General features: G+C 37.3%; 1 protein-coding gene across 2 annotated transcripts in view; it reads right to left on the bottom strand.

Annotated features, from left to right (window-relative positions):
* The window catches only part of cacna2d4a (calcium channel, voltage-dependent, alpha 2/delta subunit 4a), a 130532-nt gene that overhangs the window by 78522 nt on the left and 26935 nt on the right, over positions 1-25075 (bottom strand). For both annotated transcript variants that reach the window (XM_036148828.1, XM_036148829.1), the window contains 27 exons: positions 24169-24250; positions 20578-20694; positions 20348-20407; positions 19512-19674; positions 19292-19423; positions 18461-18521; positions 17292-17442; positions 16956-17030; positions 10622-10711; positions 10372-10485; positions 10212-10290; positions 8711-8844; positions 7923-7940; positions 7643-7720; positions 7303-7383; positions 6542-6616; positions 6362-6448; positions 6173-6244; positions 5852-5913; positions 4267-4334; positions 4126-4171; positions 3948-4045; positions 3735-3828; positions 3509-3601; positions 2678-2805; positions 1487-1564; positions 681-749 (listed from right to left, as the gene is read on the bottom strand). In XM_036148828.1, the coding sequence (XP_036004721.1) occupies positions 681-749; positions 1487-1564; positions 2678-2805; positions 3509-3601; positions 3735-3828; positions 3948-4045; positions 4126-4171; positions 4267-4334; positions 5852-5913; positions 6173-6244; positions 6362-6448; positions 6542-6616; positions 7303-7383; positions 7643-7720; positions 7923-7940; positions 8711-8844; positions 10212-10290; positions 10372-10485; positions 10622-10711; positions 16956-17030; positions 17292-17442; positions 18461-18521; positions 19292-19423; positions 19512-19674; positions 20348-20407; positions 20578-20694; positions 24169-24250 (2405 nt within the window). The remainder of the gene's footprint in view (positions 1-680; positions 750-1486; positions 1565-2677; positions 2806-3508; positions 3602-3734; positions 3829-3947; positions 4046-4125; positions 4172-4266; positions 4335-5851; positions 5914-6172; positions 6245-6361; positions 6449-6541; positions 6617-7302; positions 7384-7642; positions 7721-7922; positions 7941-8710; positions 8845-10211; positions 10291-10371; positions 10486-10621; positions 10712-16955; positions 17031-17291; positions 17443-18460; positions 18522-19291; positions 19424-19511; positions 19675-20347; positions 20408-20577; positions 20695-24168; positions 24251-25075) is intronic.

The raw sequence follows: 25075 nt of genomic DNA, 5'->3' as shown, positions 1-25075 counted from the left end.
GATTTCAGCCATGAGAACAAAGAAAAAGGGGCCCGTTATTCCTCATTACTTCTAGAAACAGCAAGCCAAAGAGGTTTTTCTGACTAAATCTAGCATTACAAATCTTTGAATTGGCTTATTAATTAGCATCCAACCAACACAGCAAATAAATAAGTGAAAAAATACAAAGATTTGCACTTTGAATCTCCAGCTGGTTTAACCATGCATCACCAGGGCTATATTTATAATGCAGTCCATCCACTGACATTATTTCAGACAGTATTCAGCGATCAGCAGTTTAATACATGGTTCATGTATACATTACAGTATTGTCCTCCTTTTATTTGATGGGTTTTGTGCTCATATTTTCCCAAATGTGCTCCCAAATCTTACAACATAAGCAGGCGCCACTGCACATCTGGATGCACCTTTGCAACTCAAATACTGCTCCTCTGCCACAGAGTTTGCCACTTTCATCTAATCTGCTAGATGTTTGTGCTTGCTGGGGTATAATTAAAATGGACACATACGAATAAACTTTAGTTTTTCTGTAAACTTAAAAATAAACCCAAATTTAGTTCTTCAACAATGCATTAGCTTTACATTAAAAACGGAGCTCAGAGGAGACATTAAAAGAAAGTGAGGATTAAAAGATGATTAAACAGCAGTGGAAAGAAGAAATAAAAAATCTGTCATCCTACCTCCAGCGATGGTGGTTTTCTTGCCCACTGTCACTGTCACAGCAGTGGAGCTAATCACAATTCTTCCTGCTGATAGAGCAACAAAAACAATCTTAAAAAGGAAATCAGAGTTCGTTCCTATTTTATGCATCATGAGACAAATGGATGCATGCATTATTTCTTTGCAAGCACAAGCACAGCACATGCATGCATAATACACCACATTTTTATTAATCAGCCTTTTTTGCAATGATAGTTGTGGATGAAGTGTTCAGATGAGAAAATGTTTTATTTACGTGTGTGGCAGACTGACTTGGACTGAGGAGGGTCATCATAAGCAGACTCATGCTCTTATTTTGCATCTATTTGAAGCCTCCAGCGGAGGCTGACAGTCATCAAGCCTCAGATACCAGACATATTAACATTTAAGTTTTACATAACTGAGACTGGTAGAGCTAATTTAATAATACATTCACAACCAAATCAGTGCTTTTGTGTATTTTAGGAATCCCCATGCCCTCTGTTAATTTTCTATATAATATAATGACGTATTTAAACAAAAAATAACGGAGTTTGAAATGGGTCAAATTAATCAAAATCTTCCTCTCTGTCTGGGAAAGCCAGGCAGGATGTCCTCTTATTTAAATGGCATGCTTGATGAGTGGGAAACGGAAACATGAAAGGAACACAGATAGGACCAAGCTAAATAAATAGTAAAAAAAAAAAGAGCTACAATGTCTATTGTCTCAAAACCAGAGTGAAGGAAAATCATGGACAGGATAGATCAAAAAGTGGAGGCATGCCAAATATCTGTAGCAGTTCTCTACCCTGCTCCTCCACATGGTGTTCCACCTCTTCTGAACTGTAGGTGGCACTATAGTCAGCCTCATAGTCCCTGAATATATCTGGAAATTACACACTCTTTTTTTACCAAGGCCCTAAACATTTTGATATTTAAAATGTAACACTATGTTTTATATGAATAATCAACCTGAATCTGTATGAAACAATCATCTAAGAAAGTGACTACTTTTAAAAAGCACAGATTTAAAATCCTTCCTTCAAGTCAACTCTCAATGTTTAAAGCTTAGTTGAAACAACTTTAGGGCCTTTAAACAGTCCTTGTAGAATCATTTACAGCGCTTTGCAAAAACATTTCATCACATTACAATCACAAACATCAACACATTTCATTGGGATTTGATGTGTTGAACCAAAACAAAGGCAAAAATAACTGTTGAGAGGAAAGAAAATGAATAATTGTAAAGATTTTGTACAAAAAAATCTAAAAATTGTTTTCTGCTTATACATATTCAGTCCATCTGAATCAACACTTTGTAGAGCCATTTTTTTTTTACTAAGAGTACAAGTTTAAGACTTTTGGGGCATGTCTCTACCAGCCTGCAAATCTAAAGACTGAACTTTCTACATATTCTTTGCAAAATAGCACAAACTCAGATTGGATGAAAGCATCTGGTTGTACTGGGGCTAAAAACAAATGCATGAAAAAAACTTCAGATTTTCATTTGTAAGAAACCTTAATAAAAGGTTTGTGGTTGTAATGTGACAAAATGTGAAAAAGTTGGTTTCTCAACTTCTTTTGTATTATTTTCTTCAGGGATCTAAATATTTATCTACACAAAACTTATTTAAACATGGGAACATTTTAAAAGGCACAGTTATTTAGTTTGCTTAAGTTGTGTCCTCAGATTATCAATGGTTGTTCTGCTACGTCAGCTGTCAAATGTAAACAGATGGCATTAGTATAATGTGACAATCAACATAATGCAAGATGTGATGTTTCACAAACCTGTAGACATTTAGTGAAAACATAAATAACTTAAATCAACAAATAATTTACCACAACAATGCACATATAGGCAAGCACAATTAAAAAGCTGTAGACTACCATAAATAAACTTTATGTATTGACACAGCTAAAAAGTTGGAACTGAAAATGATTAATAACTATTCTACATGTTTTTGCATATTTTTCTAATTTATTATAAGCCCTCTACCTCTTGTGTCTTGTCTGGGCATGTAGTACAAAAACTGTCCAGCTGGATACTCTGCTGCTCTGCGGTACCACACTGGGAAATGGTCCAGCGTGAACATATTCTCCTTATCGGTAGAGGTCAGAAAAGACCTGAGGAGACACAGACATCATTAAAAACATATGAAAAAGATGCCGGACAGAGAGATTAGATTAGAGGATAGTAGAAGATGGTAAAATAATGTGCGTGTCATATAAACTGGGTTTCTATGAAATCTAAAAATGCTAGAAATATCATGCTAAAATTCCTGGAGCATTGCCAGATGTCCAAATGTAGACAAAATCATACAGTTGAATCATGAATTGTGTTAGGAAATATTTTACTGACAGATGTCTGCTGCATTATGTCAGTAAAGTTCATCTGACCAATTGGTGATTCCAAAAATATTGTCTTTTTCATTTAAAGGAACAATTCTGATTTTTATTAAAGTGTTGTGTGGAATGGTTTGGGTTACTTAATCATTTTTCATCTTCAAAACATATATTTCAACCAATTAAAATCATCTACAATGGTCAGATTTTAAATACGGAACTTGCAAACATCAGAGACTTAATAGATGGACAGATGCATAAAAAGATTCATGAATGGATGGATGCTTGGATGATGAACAAACAAATCAACGGACAGGATGGATAAAACCTTTAGCCAATACTATAGAACATAAAATGAGGAAGTGCAAAATTGTTTTCCATACTCCATTTCCATACAATTCATGACTTTGCCACATATTTTGTTTTGAACCTCAATATGACTATTCCTCTTCAGGTAAACTAGACATACTGCTTCAACACTCACTTGCCAACTCTTTTTTCAATACCACTGTACTTAAGGAACCTCTGCAAGCCTGACCGGGTCCCCAAGAAAGCGGTCTCAATGCCGTCATCCATACTGGGAGAGCAGAAAAACACAAAAATAAGGCTGTCCATAATGATGACGTTAAATTTATTATATATTGGAATAAAACACAATCTGCATCCAAAGAATGTGTTCATGTCTATCATTTCATTGTGTTTTTGTTCACCCAGATGAGTTGAGCATGAGAGCGGTCCAGTATGCTTCCATTGGTGCTGTAACCACAGCATCAAAGAGAGTCTGTTGCAGCAACTTTATATCACCTGTAGAGACAAAACCAGAGAGAAAAAAATCTGAAAGCTTTCAAAGAAAATCTTTATTCTTTCGATTTGCAGGTAAATAAGCTAAATTCCTTTGTAAATAAAGCTCTGTTTAAGCTTACAGCGCAGATCTTTTTCCTTTCCACTGAGATATTTTATCACAGCCTGCAGCTGGGTCAGTTTACGGTGCGCTGGGTCGATATCTATCTCACAATAGGTCCTACAAAAAAAATATGTAGATAAACATTTTTTAGGAAGTGAAACAACTCTTCCACTGAAAATTCAGTAATGTATATTTACCACTCATCGGCCAGGGTCAGATCTGGAGTGATTAAGTCATGAAGACCTGACGAAGAACAAAGGAAAAAGGAGAAAAAGAAGAGATTGAAAAGGTTTGTTCTGCTTTAAAGAAAAGCATATTAACTGAAACATTAGACCAACCTTCATCCACTGAGACATTTCCTGTAAAGATATACTCTCCATACCCTCTACTCAAGACTATACCAAGACTGCCAAAATAGAAACAAGAAAAAAAATAATTATTCTATTATGTTAGAGATAATAAGACAAGCATATGTACACTTACATGTGACTAAATACAAAAAAAATGAACATTGGTTGTATACAATTTAATATTTTGGAATTAGTATTTTTAAATAAATAAAAAAAAATATGTCTTTTTGGTGAACACAAAAAGTGCTCCTATCATTTGAAATGATCACATTTCTTTTTTCATGTTTTAACCACAATTTTCAATACATTTCATTGGGCTTAGACCAACACCAAGTAGTGCATATTTACAAAGTGGAACAAGATAGATGTAGTTTTTGGACTTAATGTATTTAAAAAATCTGAAAAGCGTGGTGTGTAAATGTCTTCATTCCCCTTTAAGCTGATCTCTCTAAACGGGGTGCAACCAATCACCTTAAGATGTCACCTAATTATGAAAGAGTTAGTCTGTCTCTAGTTTAGTCTCAGTAAAAATCCAGCTGTTCAACGAAGGCCTAAGAGGTCTGTTAAAGAATATTAGTGAGCAAAAAGCATCAGGAACACCAAGGAGTAAAGCAGAAAAGTCAGGAATAAGGTTATTGAGAAGTTTATAGCAGGTTTGGATTATAAAACAATGTGCAGGTTTGGAGCATCTCACAGAGCTCTATTCAATCCATCATCTGAAAATGGAAAGACTATGGCACAACCGAACCCAACCAAGGCATATATATATATTTACCTAAATTGACAAGTTGGTGTGGATAAAATGATTTAGGGAAGAAACCAGGACGCCCATGCCGTCTCTGGAGAAGTTGTAAAGTTCCACAGCCCAATGTTGCCTTTGGGATACATATTTAAGTAACACTATACCCTCTCCCGCTGCAATAAACCTGCATAACACAAACCCAGAATAATGCACAACATATGCCACAATAAGAATAACATTTGTGTTATTCTTATCTATTCTTCTATCATCTTTATACAATCTTTATACAACTTGCATTTGTTTTGTTTATTCCATTTGATAGATTTCTACATTTACGTATGCCAACTGTATGTTTGTTTATGTGTAGCACCTGATCACCAAAGCAAATTTGTTGTAGGTGTAAAATGCGACTGGTTTAGAACAAAGCATAATCCATATGTTGCAATGCATATCCAATATCTAAATCTAACTGGGAATCTGAAAATATCCACAGAACTTCTCCTACTAATCTGACTGAATTTAAGACATTTTGCATAGGCAAGTGTCTTTTAATATGCAAAGCTTGCAGCAACGCAAAATATTTGCAGCTGGAAGTGCAGCAAAAGATGGTTCTACAAAGTATGGACCCAGGGATCTGAATACATATGGACCATGTATCATTTGACTTCTAATTCAGAATCATGGACTTCTTTCCGTTGCTCTTTCACAGAAAACCCCAGTAAAATGCAAAGAAATTTGTAGCTGTGGAGCAAGAAAATTTGAAAAAAATTAAAGTGGCGTGAATACATTCAAGGCACCGTATATATAATTGGTAGAAATATTCAGACAAACCTGAATGGTGTCTCATTTATAACAGTGTAAAAGTAATCATTCTTCAAGAAGATGACTCTCCGCTGCAAAGAAAAGGAAGAACAAGACAGAATTTCACATTGTAGAATAACTAAAACTCATTATGTAGATGAGGCTGGAAGCCAGATGAACTGATAACCCTTCATACTAATTAATCAATACTATAAATTTAATTTAAATGACAAAAAAACTTGTTTACTTAGAATGTAAGGTGCAAAAACTGTCAGGAAACGAGTTAAGTTTACAGCCTGCTCTAACATTACAGCAGCAGCCAGATCATAAGGGGAAAAGCCAAGTACTTACTCCTTTATCCACTGAAGATCTCACATCTAAAGACAAAGTTCCAGTTTCTCCTTTGACCATGGCTGTCCTTAGCTATGAACAGAAGCACAACTTACCAAGGAGTGTTTATTTTAACCCCTTCTGTAATACCGCTAGTCATACAGTAAAAAAGAAAAGGTATAAACACAGAAATGTGTGTAATTTTCTCACTTTTTCCTCAGTATCTTCCCATTCCACCTCTGAAAGATCAACACTGTTGTAGTTTGGTTTAGGCTTCAGCTTCTTTCCCTCTTTATACTGTCACAGATAAAAGCATAGAGATTCGTCACCAATAGGTAAAAAAAAAAGGAAAAGTCTCTGAGAGGATGAGAAACAAATCTTTGCCTGTACCAGAGGTCGTAGTTCTGGATGAGACAGGATGTAACCATTATTGGTGATGAGGAAGGCGTAACCATGGATACCCAGCTAGAGGGGCAAAAAAAGCAGAAAAACCTCAAATAACTTCTTGCTGTTACAGCATTAATGGTATTAGATGGTGCTTTACAGTTTTACACATTGTTCTTTAAAGAGTACAACGTGTTAGACGAGTGCAGGACTAATGACTGTAACAATGTATAACTATGTGATGATGTTGCAACTCTAAAACCAATGTACATCTTTTGGTCTTTGCTTTAAATTGGCAAAACCAAGTCTTACAGCAACAGATCACATTTACACACAAAGGTCTTTGGCTACCATTAAAGCAAGAAGACAATTTTTTTTAATGCTTTTAACTGTAGTTTGTAAAGAAAAACTTAAATTGGGCAAAATCTGAATTGTTGGGTTGAAAAAAAGAAGAAGAAAAAAAAAAGATTCCTATACATTATTCCCAGGAGCACCACGACATGTGGCAGGAAGAAACTGGACTCTAACCCACAACTTTCAGAATATACGACAACTAGTCTTCCCACTGCCGACCTATGGCTCACTGGGGCAAGTGCATCATCGATAATAAAAATAAAGTCTGTAAATACATTTTGCGTATCAACCTTGCCATGAACTTCCACGATTTACAGTGATGGCCCAATGTTTCAGAGCTTCTTTTGTTCTGTTCTTAGGTTAAAGAGGTGATTTTAATAAGTGATGATGAGGGAACGTCACAGACCATTTACCTTGTATCTTGGAGCTAATTTCATCAATTCTCTCAAGGCCACATCTGTTCCAACCACACCCAGCAAAATCCCATGAGACAGCTGGAGAGAAAAGGATAACAGGGATCAAATCCATGAAATATATATGGCCATGGTACCTTTAAGGTTAATCTACTTGCCTTTACACAACTCTTAGACAAAATTTAGAGTTTTAAACGGTTATAATCTGTACAGATTTACATTTCAATACTCCTTTTTATAAATGGGACTCGAAACAGAGGAAAATGTATTAATGCATCAATGTGGGCACAAAAAAAACACATATAGCTGATAAAAGGCATGATTAAAGCCATCAACTTACAGTTTCTTCCTTCTTACTGAAAACAGGCATGGCCACTGAGGTCATCAGGAGCAAACTCTGTGCCTGAGTGTTAAACAGCTGCAGGACAAAGACAGAAAACACCCTTTAACTTTCTGTTCTGATGAAAACCACAACAACAACAAAAATCTTCAGACAAGGAAATGGTGTCTGAAAATCGTTATTTGGAAACAAAATTTTAAGCAAGACTTTAACATGACTATCGTTCACTTCAGATAACCTAATGTAAGCAAAGTATAGCTAACGCTCCATTCATGGTTACCTCATCTTTATTGGGAAGCTGAAGGTGATGATGAAGAGGAGAAAAGCAACACGGATGAAATGCATGAGAATGAAAAGAATGAATGAAAGAGTGGGTAAGCAGAAATGAGGCTGCAACTGGACACAGAAGATACACAAAAACATCAATATAAAGAGCAAGATTTTTCTTTATAAATCTGATGATAATCTGATGATTCTCCAGAGAGAGTGAAGGAGAAAAGTGAAGCTATTGTGGAAACTGTGGTATCTTTTGCAAAGTCATTTTGTTTCTAATCCTGCTGTCCACCACTTTTGTGCATCTCTCAAAGCATTTCTGGCACACATTGCTTTGAAAATGGATCCCAATTTAAAATGTCTTATATCCTTACTTTTTTTTCTTAAACTTAAACATTATAGACCATTAAACAAAATATTAGAATCAGACAAATAAATGCTAAAATCTAACTTCAAGAGACAATTTAATTCATTAGGGAACATAAAACCATTCAAAGCAAAACAAACCAAAATATTACCATCAGTGACATCTTTCTCTGTGATCAGGTTGATCTGCAGATAAACTTTTATCAACCCAAAAGATGTTAAAGCTTGGAAACTATAGGTGCTTCAGATAAGCACCGCCTTCAATTTGCTACAAAACTTGACGGCTGTCAAAAAGCGGCTATCATAAACCCAAGTACAAAGCAGATTTTTGTTTACATATTTTAATTTAAGCTTCAGTCCCTTTTTTAATATTTGATGTCAGGTTTTGATGCCCAGCATGTTTGTGAATAACATGAGAAGAAGACTGACCACACTGTCCATGTAGGCCTCTGTCCAGATAATATCATGGTCATGGTTGATAACCATTGGTCGGCTGAGAACATGCAGGTACTCCATTACATTTTCCTGAACATCAGCCAGAGTGGACACATGTGTGTAATAACCTGCAGAATAAACAAATTCAGACAAAACATACAGTATTTACCTGAAAATTACAGTAAATCTAGCGAGCATAAAATCTAAGCGCATATGATGAGACAAAGTTTTTTTTATAAAGCTGTTTCATTTCTAATGATGTTACAATAAAACCAATACATTCCTTTACCAGGCATATTACAAATAATGTTGACAGAAATAAAATTGTCTAATTAGATGTGTTTGTGAGACTTATGAAATTTCATGTAAGACTTACTGTATGCTGTTATTAAAGTATCAAATGAGCAGAAGTCATCTAAAGAAAATACGCTGAAGTATAACTTTCCGGTTATACTTCAACTGCAAACGTTTTTATACCCTTTTCATGTATGTCACAAACTCAGCATATTATATAGCTGAGAAGTGAAAGGATATGGTTTTCAGCTTTTTTTACAAATAAAAATCTGTCTTATGTACTCTGTGGCGTCCATTAGTTTTTAACTCCCTGACATTTGAACAACCACTAGACTTCAGCTGAGCTGTTATTGTAGATTAAATCTATTAAATTGTAGCTCTGGCAGCACGTTTGGGGTAATTTTCGAGTTTTGTGTTTTACAGCTTCTTCCCAACTTGCTCTGACTGGCTTTCCGTCTCTACTGAGGAGAAGAAAACCTAAAGAATGATGCTGCCACCACCCTGTTTCCCACTGTAGAAAGCAGGTTTAGGTTAAACATGCAGTGTTAGTTTTCCGCTACACATGATATTTTGCATCTAGGCGACTCCTTGAAGCACCACATGTTTGCCATGTTCATTTCCTGCCACTTCCCATTCCCTGCTGAAGAAAAGCTTGATAGCACCACCACATTTCCCCATGTATATGGTACATTCAAGGTGAGGTTTATGGCTCTTATCTGACAAAATGTTTAAAAATTCAAGGAATATAAATCCATTTTAAAGGCACCTTTGTGCAGCATCTATCATTACAAAAACTGCAGAAGTTGGTAGCAATTACCAGAAGCAAAACTTCGGGGATTGCAGTTACAAATACAGACACACATGCACAGATTACATTTTAGGTCAGAGCTCACTGAATTTTTGTGCTAGCAGTCTGTTAGCATTTTATACGCTTTAATAAGATAAAGTGATTATTTTGTGGTCTGAGCTGATGCAGGACACCATGTAATTCACAAGAGGGCAGCAACTGATAGGCACAAATAGCGCTACCTCTGATCTCACTTAAAATAAGGAAATATTTTGAAAAGTTAAAGTCTATACTGCAAATATACAAATATTTGTGACTATTTAAAAAAAAATAAGGTTTAATTGTGATGCTTTATTCCCAGAAACATTTCCAAACACTGTAAATAATCAACAACAAAAAAAAGTTTGGTTTTACCTTTGTTGTTGCAGGCGATCCATTTAACATTTTCAGCAAATGTCATCTCGCGCCCAATGAGATAAGTGAACACTCGAACCTGCAGAGACAGGTAAGTGGCGTTTAGGAAAACAACACTCGTTCAGTACGCCAAACAGCTTAATGAAAATAAATTTCATACCCGACGCTCTGGCCAGTTAAACTCTTCAAAAACATCCTTGAAATCCTCCATGGCGCCGTCTGTTATCAGCATGATGGCCTGGTTGCACAAACTGCCCTGCCCCAGCGCAGCAGCCTGAACACATTTATCCACAAATGTGTATCTTAAGAAATTAATTAGAAGAGAACTGAAAACTGTAGATAAGACTTGTTTTACAATTCCGGCAGCAGCCTGAACGATGTAACTTGTATTGCAAAGACGAGAGACAAACCTCATTAAGGACCTTGAAAGACTCCTTCATTGCCTTTTTTACTTTGCCCTCTCCTTTGACTTGAAGCTCATCCACCAAAAGCTTGAAGTGCTGTAAAGACAGATGAAATAAATAATTTGTCATCATTAATTCTCCATTGCTCCTTTAATTTTGGTAAATGCAGCTCAAGTGGCTCATTGATTTTAGGAGGTAGCATACATGAGGGGGGCTGTGCAGTTAAGGGATTATGCCTGGTTCCCTGGTACACTTACCAATAAAAGCAAAGTTACTACAGCACCAGGAGGTAATTAGGATTAATTAACACATCCACACAAGCAAACGCACGCACAATGAGAAGTGGCTTCCATGGCTTTTAAGCTAACACAGGTTAGAGACAACCCAAGCCATAAAAGTTGCAATTATTTAATCCTATAAATGTTGTTAAAACAACATAAGGAGCAAAACATTGTATTACAATAGCTATTTTCACTCTTTTTAAAGCTTTTGCAGCACAACATTTGTTTTAAATCTAAAAGATAAGTCAAACCTTTTTCATATTTACTTTTATTTCAAAGAGAAGGAAAATAGATAATTGGCAACATTCAGCGCTTTACAAAAGTATTTATATTCCTTGAACTTTTCCACATTTTGTCTTGTTACAAACCCAACTTTAATGTGTTCTGTTGGGATTTTATTTGTCAGACCAAAAGGGGGTATCTGAGGGAAATTCGGGTGTGACAGTTACACACAATTATAAGCAATGAGGAAAAAAAAAGGAAGAAAAAAAGAGCAAACCAGTCTAATCTAAAGTTAGCTCTAAAGAAACACCAAGAGCAGATAAGAGTACATACTGAACAAAGGAAAGTTATTTGGCAAACAAACTCCAGCCTATTTGCATAACAAACAATAATAGAATATGCAATATTTATAAAACGTATGATAATACAAAATGCAATATGGATAATAGTGCAGCAGCATCACTAGCTAAGGCGTGTGCAAGTTTCCTTAGCATCTGGGAACAGTGTAAACAATTAATGGTTGGATCAGAACCGATTAGCATGATGTAAACAATTATGTCTGTTATCTTCCTGGTTTTAGTGAGAACGCGAGCACCAGCATTCTGGATCAGCCGCAGTTGTCTGATTTTTTTGGGCAAACCTTTGGAGACATTTTTGCAGTAATCAATGTGACTAAGGATAAACACATGGATCAGTTTCTCTAGATCTCGTCGGAACATCTGTCCTATAATCCTGGAAATTTTCTACAGGTGATAAAAGGCTGACTTTGTGACTATCTTTATGTATCCTTGAAGGTTCAGGTCCGAGTCCATCACTACACCCCAGATTTTGAGGCCTGATCACTAGTTTGTAGTTGTAATAACGGAAGCTACGCTCTGACTCTAGTTTGTTCCTCTTTAGGTTCAAAGATAAGATCTTCAGTTTTGTTTCTGTTCAGCTGGAGAAAGTTTTGGCACATTTATGCATTAATTTGTTCAAAATATCAGTTCAGTGCATGGAAGGGTTCAGAGTCACCTGGTGACATCGTAATGTTGAGCTGTGTATCATCTGCGTAGTTATGGTAACTAATCTTGTTTCTTGTTATAACCTCAACTAGTGGGGTCTCAGACCTGAACCTCCAAAAGCATCTGAAGACAGTTACAACGTCGGCTTTCTATCACCTGAAGAACATTTCTAGGATTAAAGGACTAATGTCTCAGCAGGATCTGGAAAAACTAATCCTTGCGTTTATATTTAGTAGAATAGATTACCGCAACGGTGTTTTTACAGGTCTGCCTAAAAAGTGGATCAGACAGCTGCAGGTGATCCAGAACACTGCTGCCCGCGTCCTCACTAAGACTAAGAAAGTAGAACACATCACCCCAGTTCTAAAGTCCTTACACTGGCTCCCTGTATCTCAGAGAATAGACTTTAAAATACTTCTGTTAGTCTATAAATCCTTAAATGGCTTAGCACCTAAATACATCACAGACTTGTTATCAGTGTATCAACCATCCAGACCATTAAGGTCTTCTGGGTCCAGCCTACTCTGCATACCTAGAACCAGAACTAAACAAGGAGAAGCAGCATTTAGTTCCTATGCTCCACTTATCTGGAACAAACTTCCAGAAAATTGTAAATGTGCGGAAAGCCTGAGTTCCTTTAAATCAAGATTAAAAACACATTTGTTTAAGATTGCCTTCAACTGTTCTAGTTAACTGAATAACCACTTTTTTGTTCTTTTTTTCTATCTACATTTTATTCCTACTTGCTTTTATTCTGTTTTATTTTGCTATATTTTAATTATGTAAAGCACTTTGCATTGTCTTTGTACTGAATTGTGCTATACAAATAAATTGGCCTTGCCTTGCCTTGCCATGAGTGAACCTTGGGGTACCCCATTTGTGACTTTTGCCCACTCTGATTGGGAGTTACCTACTGACACAAAGAAATACCTGTTCTTTGTGAACTCTGTAGGAGCTTAAAAATCTACAGCTCAGGTGGGAGTATCTACTACCTCAGTCATTAGTCCTGCACTCAAATGTGGTCTTTATGGAAGACTGGTGGGAAGAAAACCACTATTGAATGAAAGACTTTGCAGTCTGCCACAACAGACAAGCAGCGATGAATCCCAAAAGTATTTTTTTTTGCTTACATGCAAAATGCTTTATGTTGAGCATGAAACACATTGTGCATAACCTGAAATACATCTGACTTAAACATAAGCATGGTTGTGGCAACATAATGCTAAGGAGATGCCTTTCTTCAGCCGAGACAAGGAATCTGGTCAAAGTTAATTGGCATTTGGATGGAGCTAAAGCTACAAGCCAAATCTAGAATCATACCTATTTGAGGCTGCAAAAGATTTGAGCTAAAACACACAACCAGAGCTACAATGGAAGGATTTATAACAAAACACTCATGCCTTAGAATGGCCTAGTCAAAGTCTAGACCTAAATCCAATCAAGACTCTGTGGCATGCGTTGAAAACTGATAATTGAACTGAATTTTTTCCTTCTAATATGTCTACCCTTGAGCTATTTTACATATCAATTTCATTTTATCAAAAATAGCCAACAATTATCAGTTTCTAGATGTGCACGGCTGTTAGAGACATACAAAGGATCTGCAGCTGTAATGCCAGCAAAATGTGCGTCTACAAAACGTGCCAAATACATACACACTGCATACTTTTCAGATTTTCTATTGAAGAAATGTTGCTGTTTGAAACTACTAAATTTATTTTACAAATAAACACTACTCTAAGATGGTCAATCACAACATCCTTCACACACATTGAAGTTTAAGGTGGAAGCCTGAATTTTTTTTTTTAAATTTCAACTGGTATAAATACTATTGTTGGTATTATATTTAACTGGCAGGCTCTCGTCTATTCATTATTTAATGAAAACAAGCATCCCCATATGTAGATGAGACATGATTACCACATGTTCTTTATTGGGGTTGAACAAATGTGCCCGCTAACATCTGTAAACCTATTCATTCTCCCGTAGCCAAGTGTTCAACCTATCAAATCCCACCCTTATATGTCACATGACCTGCTTATAAAACCATCAGCTGCCAGCGACCTCAACTGATCTGCAACAATGTGGACGGGAGAGAAAGTAGGGCAAACAACCATCAAACATACATGCTCATGATTCAGCAGAGCAGAGTGAGCAGGTGGTGGGATCAAAACACAAGAGGCACTAAAATGGTTGCAGCAGTGAAAATATGAGATATTACTGGTATTGTTTGTATTTATTCCAAAAAAGAAAAAAAAGAGAAATGAAGAAAGCAGTAGGACAGATGGACTATGTGGCTTAAAACTATAGTAGTAAATATGTTGTACTGTTAAAAAGGTTTGTATGCGTCTTTAGGCAATAATGTATGGAGAAATTGTATTTATAAGACCTACAAAAACAAAGGCATTTAGAAAACAGAGACATGCTAACTGACTGGAACAAAACAAACAGAATAAAAGGCTTAAGTCAGTAATATATCTTGGATTTACCTTTGATTTAGGGTTACAAAAATGGTTTCCTTCTAAACAACAAATAACCTTACATTAAATCTTTTCATTTGTTCCCTCTCTCTTTTCTGCTGCTTCAGGATCTAAACTCTAACTAATGGAACTATTAATTAGTTCATACTTGAGAGATAATTAATTCATGACAAGGACACTTGGGTTATGCAATGGCCCCAATCCACCAGGCCACATGTGAATGACATGTATAAGAAAAAAAAAAACATGTTCTGCTGATGTCTAGTCAAAGTCCAGGCTAAAATTAGAGGTGATGGCTTGACAAATACTGTAGTTTATTCATGCTTGTAAACTTGCCAATGTGGCTGAATTAAAACAAGTCTTCTGTTAAGAAGACTGGCGCAAAAGTCATCAAGTGATGTAAAAGTCTCATTGCCATGTATCACAAACACATTGTGGGTGGGTGGTTGGTGGGTTTTAAGGGGGAAATTACTTTCTCACAAACATCCCTGTTTTATAAAAAGCTTCTTCAGGACACTAGTTGCATAAAGTAGTGTGAATTATATCCCTGAACTGCACTCAGTAATTTAATTTAATCATGTTTTCAATTTTATTGTTATTTATTGATGCTCTCATGGAACCGTGGAGGAAATATTAAAAATAAAAACACAGCCAGGTTTGGGAGTTTCAAACTCAGTTTCTAAATTAATTAGACATAATTGTCACATTAAGAAAGAAGTCTTTTACAATAATGTTACACAATACGATGCGAAAACTACATTTGTCAAAAGCGCCTTTTGTATTTCATCAAGAATAATTTTCTGTGAAATTAGTTTGATATTTAGAAACATTTTAATTTGACGAAGAAACAGTTCTGAGAAAATGTTTAAGAGGGGAAATTTTTTTTCAAGGCAATTTAAGTTTGATCTGTAACCTAAAAAGATTAGGATTTTTTGTTTGGTGTAATTCTGAATTTTTTCACTTTTTAAAACACCATCTTAATAGGAAACGTAAAACCTTTATAAAGTAAAAGAAAGAAAACTTGGTAGTTAAACACCTTTATCGACTTAAATTTGTGTTTTATGTTTTCTGTCATGTGATTTCGGTGCTTTTACATCAAGGTTACCCAACCTAAACCTTTTTATGCTTTATACAGTTTTCATGACCAAAGTCAGCACAGCAGTCTACCAGGGTAATTTTATAAAGCACTTTATGCTTCCCTCTGCTGAGAAGATTCATTTTCCAGCAGGACTTGGCACCTGCCCACATTGTTAAAACCCAAACAACAACAGGAAACTATGTGTTGTTTTCAAGAGAAAGATGAGGGAACCTTGAGTCGACAATTGACACATGCACTAAAGCCACATTTGTGCCCTCAACACCTCAGCAGAGCCACAGGCTGATCCCCCCCATGTCACCATGCAGTGATTCTCATCCACCACCTGTATGCTCAAAGCAAAAGTTGTGTCCACATTCACGGCACAAAGTCGAGCCTCTTCCCAGGCTTCTGCAGCTAAGCGTTGAGCGTAAAGCAAATGGAATCAGAATTAGCTCAACCTAAAAAAGGGTCAACTGTGGTGTCTTGTTTGCAAGTGATGGTAGGATGGAATGGTAGATGGACAGACGGCTTGGGACTGCATCTGCAGTAATGCAGGATTTGCTCCGGTCTGTTTTGGTGAGGAAAGAGCTGAAGCTCAAAGAAAAGCTCTTGATTGACCAGTCCTACATTTCGACCCTCACCTATGGTCATGAGATTTGGGTCATGACCAAAACTAAAAGATCCCGGATCCAAGCAGCTGAAATTAGCTAACATGAAGGAGCTCCATCATCTGGGGGGAGCTCAAAGTAGAGACGTTGCTTCTCCACATCGAAAGGAGTAAGCTTACATAGTTTGGACATATGATTAGGATGTCCCATGGCATGGTACCTCTCTTTGGAGGTTCCCTGGCCATGTTGCCAGGGGGGAGACCCAGAACTTGCTGAAGGGACTATATATATCCTATCTGGCCTGGTAAAACCTTGGGATCCCCATGAATGAGCTGGATGTTATCACTGGTCAGAATGAAATCTGAGGTTCCCTCCTCGACCTGTTGCCTTCGAGTCCTGACTTTGGATCAGCAGAAGACAATGGATGGAATTAACTTCTAATGCTTTTCTGATCTATAGAGATGTACCTAAATCTGGACCTGTACCTGCTACCAATGAGCTGCAAAGTGAAGTGCCCCTGAGACCTTGACTGTGCACTTTAGCTGTGATGTTTCACTATCATCTGAACCTCTGTCATCAGGGATTAGCAGGATTGGGTCAGCAGAGGCTAATTGTATTAATTAGCAGTGAGCCAGTGCAGGTCTGGCCTTTTTTGTGTGTGTGTTACCTCTCTGTTATCCAGATCAGCTTGTACCAGCATGCCCTTGAAACAGGGCTCCACGTAGCGAACATAGTCACTGTACTGAAGAGAAAACCAACAAAATGAGGAAAATTTGCAAATATTTAGCAACATAGAAAGGTAACAAGAACAAAAAAAATATTAAAAGTTAAGTTGTTTCATATTTTAGTCTTAGTTCTTTTATTTTAAAGATGCTTAATCAGATAAAGGCCCTGCAGCTGACACCAGACATAAAATAACATTTAAAGTGAAAAATGCATTTATATCACACCCATCAGGAGTCTAAGTCTCAGATTGATTATATTTCTGTATGTTTTTACTTACAGCTATGATGTTCACAAAGTCGTTTTCTCCCAGAGTGTCAAGGATTGTATTAATTGTGTGCTTGGCTATTGTCAGTCTCAGTCCCTTCATGCTGCCACTGACATCCACCACGATTATTACGTCTTTAGGAGAAGTGGCTGCCTGTATGTACCTGAAAAGACAGATAAAGAACAGATGACGTTTACAAGGAAGTCCAGGAAAGGAGCAAGTGTTATCCTTTTATTTTTTCCTCCAGTCTTCCGTTCCTGCGTACCATCATCCCTTTATTATCATCCCCTGACTTTCTAAGCCAATTACACACAAATGAGATTTCCACGGTAGCAGCTGGGATTGGAAGCAGTCGAAACCATTTATCTCCACGATATCCGCTTTCCAAAACAACAGTCTGTCTGTCTGTCTGAAAGCAAAGCAGAGTTCCTGGAACTTCATTTTGTATTCCAGGCAACTTTTCAGGACAGCAAAAATTAGTTGACTTCTGAGGCAATTATTTGCACTGAGTGTAATTTAAGGGGTCCTAGAGTGACCAGGGCAGAAGGAAAATTCCCACCAGACATTTCAGATCTGATATGACCCAAAATACATTAAGGTTTGGGTTATTGATGTGAATAAATGTGAAAAAATAGGTTTATTTTTGCCAGGAGTCAATTAAAGGTTTAAATAGTAGCTATTTTACTTATTTAGTTTGGTCCCAATTAATCACAACTCCGTTGGGTTAATACAACTAGAAACTGGAAGAAAAATGTTTCCAGTTTACTTACAAAACAGACTGTCTCCAAACACCGACAGATCAAAAGCGTAGCATGGCAATATTTTCTATCAAGAGTTGCTTTAAGAGACAACTAAAATAAGCATAAACAACATTTAAAGGCATAACTTTTGATTCATGAAGCTGGATAGTTATTCAGAACAGCTTCCCTCCTTGAATGTCTCTGATGCTGATTCAAAAATATCCATTTTCTTAGAAGCTTGAAAGACTGGTACCTGCCTAAGATGAAGAAGAATGAGTTTAGCAGTAAAAACGTAGCGTTGCCTGATGATTTGACATTTAGTGCAGAAAGATTATAACTTAGATTTAAGGTGTTAGATCTTTAAGGTTTCCAGTAACAGGTACATGCAACTTTTGAAAAGGCATCATTGGGTGACTGATATTGGAAGGAATGTAGCTTTACCAGTTTCTGTTTCTGCAGTCAAAGGTGACCACACCATTTTCATCTGGAATCCACTGGATTCCTGGAAGTGAAAAAGCCGAAAAGATCTGTGAATCCTTACAGTCTTGGCGAGTCAACAAGCACAGCGCGTTTTATGCATGGGGTCTGGAGGTAGGACTTCTAGGTTAGGACTGTTGGGGAGCGGGGTTGAAGCTGATTGTTCAAACGAAAGCGCAGTGAGCAGCGAAAACTGTGATTGAAATGAGATTTTCTGTAACACAGTCAACTTTTACAATGTTTTTTAGAAGAGAACGTATTTCCCCAAAACTCAAGTATCTACTCAGTTCATCAAGATATCGCTTATTGGGAAAATTGCTCCAACGTTTTCGAGGATGTCTGTTCCGGCTGCGCTTACAGGCAGCTCACCTTGGCATGTGTGGTTGCCACCCGCTGGACTGGAGGTGTAGTGCAGTTTTCTTCAAAACTTAAATACATTTTCCATAGTCTTTTTAAGCAGTGGAAAAAGCACACAAACTACCAAGGACCCCCCTTTATCCGGGCCAATAAAAAAATTACAGGTATTTAAATCCCACGACTTACGATGGAAAAGGGACTTATGTTTCAGAGATAAAAAGTTAATTTAGTTTCAGGAGTTTTGACATCTTTACTAGGTGTGTCATCACATTTCCCCAGCACTGCATTTTACAGACAACCTCTTATCTAGTAAGTACACTATTTGACTTGAGTAGTTTAAAATTTATCTGCAACTCTGTTTATGGGCAAAAATACAGGTGGGGCTCAATTAGAAAAGCAAGATAAACTTGCAGGATCCAAATATTTCACTCAGTATACCTGGGTAGAGCCTGAAAAAGCCTGTGGAGCTGCCAAAGTACTGCCAGGTGAGAGTTGGATCCTTTTGGAAATTATCAATAAAAACATCATTCAGAGCCTCAGACATGTAGACCCCATTCACAATATCAGGGTCTGTAAAAAGAAATAGAGTACACATAAGTATTCTTTTGGATTCCATAAGACATGTACTGCATGTGCAGGTAAACTCAGGCTTTGTTACCTTGATTGTAAACATTGGTTGGAACTTGTATGTTACTCTGCTGTGTGTTGACTGGAAGTTTATTGAAATGTTCGTTTTCCTCCAAGAGGAATTCTCCACCAAGTGGTACTGGATTCCCCTCTTCGTCCACAGTGTTGATCAACAAGGAGTTAAAGTAGTCAAACTGAAAAAAATAAAAAATAAAAAATAAACCAGCAAATGGTTACAAGGAAGGTCAGCCTTAGATATAAGAAACTTTGTGACTGCTTCAGGGCCCCTACTGGTCAGTATTCCCCCAGAGAGATTAAAATTCATAAAGGACAAGGACAGACGTATCGCTTGTACAGATATAAAAGTAATGACAATATACAACATTTAGAAAAACTATTCGACTTTACTCTTCAAACTAATAATACTGTAAACAGACTGATATTTAAAGCGTTTAAGTTTAGTTAATGTTGATTATTATGGGTTCCAGCAAATGAAAGCATAAAATGTAATTTGTTATACAGTAAGAATATTACATCACACCAAAGGCTGCAGTGAATCCTAGTTGCTTCTCCACCTTTTTCTACAATATGTTTTCCTTCCACTCAACTTTCCATTAATATGTTTGCATACAACACTCTGAACAGCCAGCACTCTGAAGAGAAGCATCGCCCTAGGGCCAGCTTGCTGGCATCATAAAAATATAAAAGCATTAAAACTGCACTTCTTACAGGTAGTAATATCATATAACTTTATGCAGGTCTAATATTGTAGATAGTGCTAAATATCACTAAAGATGAGTAAACAGGATAGAAAGATGTTACTGTTCATCTAAGCCAGTAGTTGAACCGAAGCACATGCTTACATACCTCGAGTGTTTCATTGTACTCGTGGCCAAGATCTGCATCTTCTGCCGCTTCTGCTAATCTCTGTGGCAAAAAACAACAACTTCGTATTGATGCAGTCAAAACTGTGCTAATATCCCTGAAGCTATCGTTGTGATTAATAAAGCAACAGCTATTGATAATGTATTGAACAAACAGCAGACTCTGTGCACTAAACAGACAGTCTGCACGCTTCTCCAAGATGTCATTACTACCTTCACTGATTTCATTTTCCTCCCGAGCATCTCCTCCATTTCCTCTGCAAACTTCTTCACCAGCTCTTCGCCGTTCACCTCCTCCATCTTCACCACTCCCTCCACATCTTTGTATTTCTTCAAAACACACATTTCCTTTAAGTGAGGTCCATGTTATGTACACTTAGACATTTGCTGTTAAAAAGCTAATTTAACCAAAGTTGTTTACGTCACACTCACAGAATGAGACGGGGTAATTACTGCAGCGATTAAGAGCCTCGGAAACTATTGTCATCTTGATGTTTTTCATTGTTCTGGAGAAACCCGTCCTGCCCTCAAAATTGCCTTAGTGAAGGCTTTGCTCCTGCTTCATACAGAGACTTAGAATCTGTGAACGAGCTAACTTTGTGTCTCCACCCTATGAGTCCAGCGTTTACAGAATTGGACCCAATTACAAAACTGACACAACCACGCTGACATCAATAAGAGCAAACAGGGGAAAAATAACCAGTAGGGGCAATGATTTTAAATGCCGGCCCCTCCTAAAAAGTGCAGTAAGAACAGCTTTTGGTTTGCAATTGGTTTTGTAAAGAAACTCAGCTGGTTTTGGGTCAAATTTATTAAGCAGTTTTCCAAATCCACTTTTGCTTCAGCTTAGTGTCTGTCTGTAAATTATGAAGCCAGATGGAATCTCATTCTGTACTGCATTACAGACAAAAAGAGCATGTCAGATCAACTATTCTGGTCAAAAAAGCTAAGTTATAAGACCATTGCTGCTGCTTAGAAGTACACCTGGACTCCAGAAAAAAAACAACTCTTGGTTGTATCAGCTTTAGTCCAAATCACCCTTCAGCAGACTAGTAGCTCCACTTTGTACCTATGTGTTACCATTTTATTCAGATCTACTTCTGCTTCATGCAAGTAAACAAACCACCTCATAAAAAACGTGCATCAGTACATTTATCTTGGTTAAATATTTTTGATCAATTCTAGACACAAATAAGAGAAATGAACAATTATTATGAATGATTTAATTAAGTTTTATATTTTCTGGGATTTTCTATTTACACTATTTCCATGGCTTGGAAATGGGCACAATGTAGGCGGGTGTTCATCTTAAAATATCACAAATTATAACCTCTGATCAAATTAAAACGACTATGAGCAATCTCTTGCGGGTAAATAATATTTATTGCACATATTCACATTTTCTTAGAGTCAGCTATAGAAATAGAAAGTTATTTTAAACCTTAGGTTTGGTTTATGATTTTCAGAAAACCTAACAGCCTGTCCTTTTAGGAAGTGGTATCCATAAATGTCTCACTGAAGGAGTGGGGAACCATATGCGATGGCATAACAATGTTCATGCAGACAGATCTTTTTTTATCTTTTATTATTTCTTTGCTGTTATATCTTAAGTAAAACCAGATACAAATAATAATAATAAAAAAAACACTTCTAGACACTCTGCACTGATACATCAAGGATCCATAAAGGAAAATTCCCTTTCTCCAGGAACATTTCCCAGATCATTCCTAATGACACAACCCTTCAGGGACTGTGTACAGGTCACAGTACCTGTACAGCCAGGAAGGGAGCTCGGTCTACTGTACTGAAAGGTGCCCTTTCACAAGTTGGTGTTCATAAATGTCTCACTGGAGGGGCGGGGAACCATATGAAATGGCATAACAGTGAGAGGGATCTAGACATTAACCCAGTCCAAGCTTCATACTTGATGAGTTGTTAGCGGTTTTACAAGTTCTGGTGGACCAGGATGGTCTGATCTGGAAGGACAACACCACAGTTGTGCCTTGCATAAATAAGCAGGGGTGCGCTCGCTTACTCCCCTTGCAAACGCTACCTGACAGACTATTGCTATGGTGCAGTGTTCCTTTTCTGAACAACGCATGTTCTTGGGTGCTGACTTGCTGCCTGTCAGAGTGCCAGAGCAACTTCCACTAGAGGCCTACAGTATATAAACGGCAGGCTTTATGAGCAGTGGTGTCAATGCAAGTATGTTGCTCCTTTCCAGTGCTCCATTGTTGTGGTTTTAACATTATTACAGGAGTTGCAGCCTAAAGGCCCATCTGTTCATTCTCCACTCTGTCCATTCTACTGGATTGAAGGGATCACTCAAATGCACAGCATCTGTGTCAGTTTTGATAGTTGCTCTGAGGGGAGTGTTTACATGTCCAATACTTTATGTTTCCTGCACCACTGTGCAGGAAAAATCACAGTGAAAATCAATCACCCATCAAACTTAATGACATACCATGATGGGTGTATTTAGATGTTAACCACTTGTCATCACACAACATATTCCTCTCTGAGTGACTTCAGTGAGGCCACTCGGGGCATGATTTGTCATATTTTATGTGCTGTACCCCGTTCCTCTCTTTCAGGGAACAGCAGTTATATGTATAACACATCGTTTTCATTTTCACAGAAGCTGCTTTCACTTATTTCCCCAACCTCGGAGCAGAGAAGTAGATATAACTGTTAGAACAGATTACAAAGAAAGGATTACTAACAGCTCTTTGCAGCCTACACCAAATAAAAACAAAGCCTCAGCTGCAGAACAAAATCAAAACGTTCTTTTCATGATCTTATTTTCATGATAGCTTAGCCAGGTTACACAAGCAAGAGGTCCGAGTCACAAAATGCGCTGCAACTTGAAAGCCATTGATTAGACATAGGTGATTAATGGGTCCATGTTGCAAAGATTAAACTAATCTGCTGAATGCTTTTTACACACTGGTGGCTGGATACAAAGATAGGCATTTGAAATATTAAAAAATGACATGATCTAAATAAACAACCAATAATATTGGTGCTATACAAAAACACAAGACTGATGATTGTGGATGGAAAAAGTACAATTTCTGCTTAAACGCATGCTGTGGGTATTTTTTAGCAAACAAATCTGTTGAGTTTTTTTTTATATTTACAACACATTTAGTTAATATTCAAAAAGTTAATGAAAGGTATCTGAAAAAACAAAACAAAAGTGGGGCAGATGGTGAATGGGCCTGCCAGGGATTCAGAAGGGTGGCATGCAGAAGAAGGTTGCATGTACTAATTACTGTAAGACATATCTGAGTGGTTTTTGGGTCAACTATGTCACCAGATTGGTCTCTGGGGATCGTGCAGATGTTGTGCAGCAAATGTATGCCACTTACTCAAAGGTAGTGAAAGGTTTCCCGTTCAAAATCAGCAGCCAAGGTTAGTTCAATTAATCTCCTAAGAATAATGTATTTGTTAATGCATTCTAACAGTTTATGTACTGTAAACAGCGTGAAAAGCTGTTTGCACAATTTCCACAATTCTGCCTCCATATTCATCTGTGTATATATATACTGTTAATGTTTGTGATCTTTAGTCAAAGGGGATTCATCTCAGCTGTAACCGTTCTTAGCTTCCACTCAGCACAATCTGTGTGAAATTACCAAAGCATCCCAAAGCACAATTAATGCTTCCCAGCTGGCATCTGAAGCAGCGTGGAAATGTCTACTGACCGACATCTGTTTTGTTCAGATGTGGGTCAGTTAGTGTGGCTAACTACATATATGTGTTGTTTTTTTTTTAAATGCACAAACACGTGGGATCGCTTACCTTCTGTAAAAGTTTAGCTCCAGAGTATTTGTTGGACAAAGCAGCGATTTCTTTTCCGAAGGTAACAGCCCACTGCTGCACGCTGCACACAGAGAAAATTCAACGCTTTAAGATGTTATTGTCCAAAGCCACTCCTACAGCCACTCATAAACCAAACCAAAAGGTATTTGTAACAGAAAATATTACATAAAAACCTCTAATTGTGATTTCTCCTTTCCTTACATATCCTTTGCTTAGTCGTATAACCAGTAGGTTTACAGTTGTGCTATATTTCCACTTTTTACTGATGGATTAAACCGTGTTTCACTGGATGTCCAAAGCTTGGAATATTGTTGATATGCAACCCTACTAAAACAAAGAAAAACTATAAACCATATTTAATTTTTTTCCTTCACTACACCATTATGAGGTACAATCCCCTAAAACACATTCAGTTGTAGAGATGACAATATGTGAGCTCAAATTGTATTAATATTTTGGCTATGTGCTGTATTTCTTACGAGCAGAAACTGAACAAAAGTAAAGTAATAAATCTGCATTTGCATCGTAGCTGGTGTCTACGTAGTGCCAGTTTGCATTTTATCACGATTGGAGGTCCCCCAATCGGAGATTAAATCAGATTACATTGAAGGTGACAGTGGAGGAGGACAGACTGTCTGCCAGGCCAAGGGGTTGTTCTGTGCTCAATAACATGCCGTAATTCTACCAATCCTCTATGTGAATGCAACTGAGATAAGGTCACAGAGTAGACAGGATGTGACAGATGGCTCAACCTATGGGGAGTCAGACCACACACCGGGACACAGACAGCCTGCCGCCCTCAGTACTGGAGACTCTCGGTATTTTCTGACTTGTTGACGGATTCATTACATTAGGTCATTTATTGTAAAACGTAAGCCTTTAGAGA

Source organism: Fundulus heteroclitus, chromosome 17, assembly GCF_011125445.2.
Source record: "Fundulus heteroclitus isolate FHET01 chromosome 17, MU-UCD_Fhet_4.1, whole genome shotgun sequence".
Taxonomy (NCBI): Eukaryota; Metazoa; Chordata; class Actinopteri; order Cyprinodontiformes; family Fundulidae; genus Fundulus; species Fundulus heteroclitus.
Note: the sequence above shows the minus strand (reverse complement) of the source record. Positions and strands in the feature narration are given on the sequence as shown.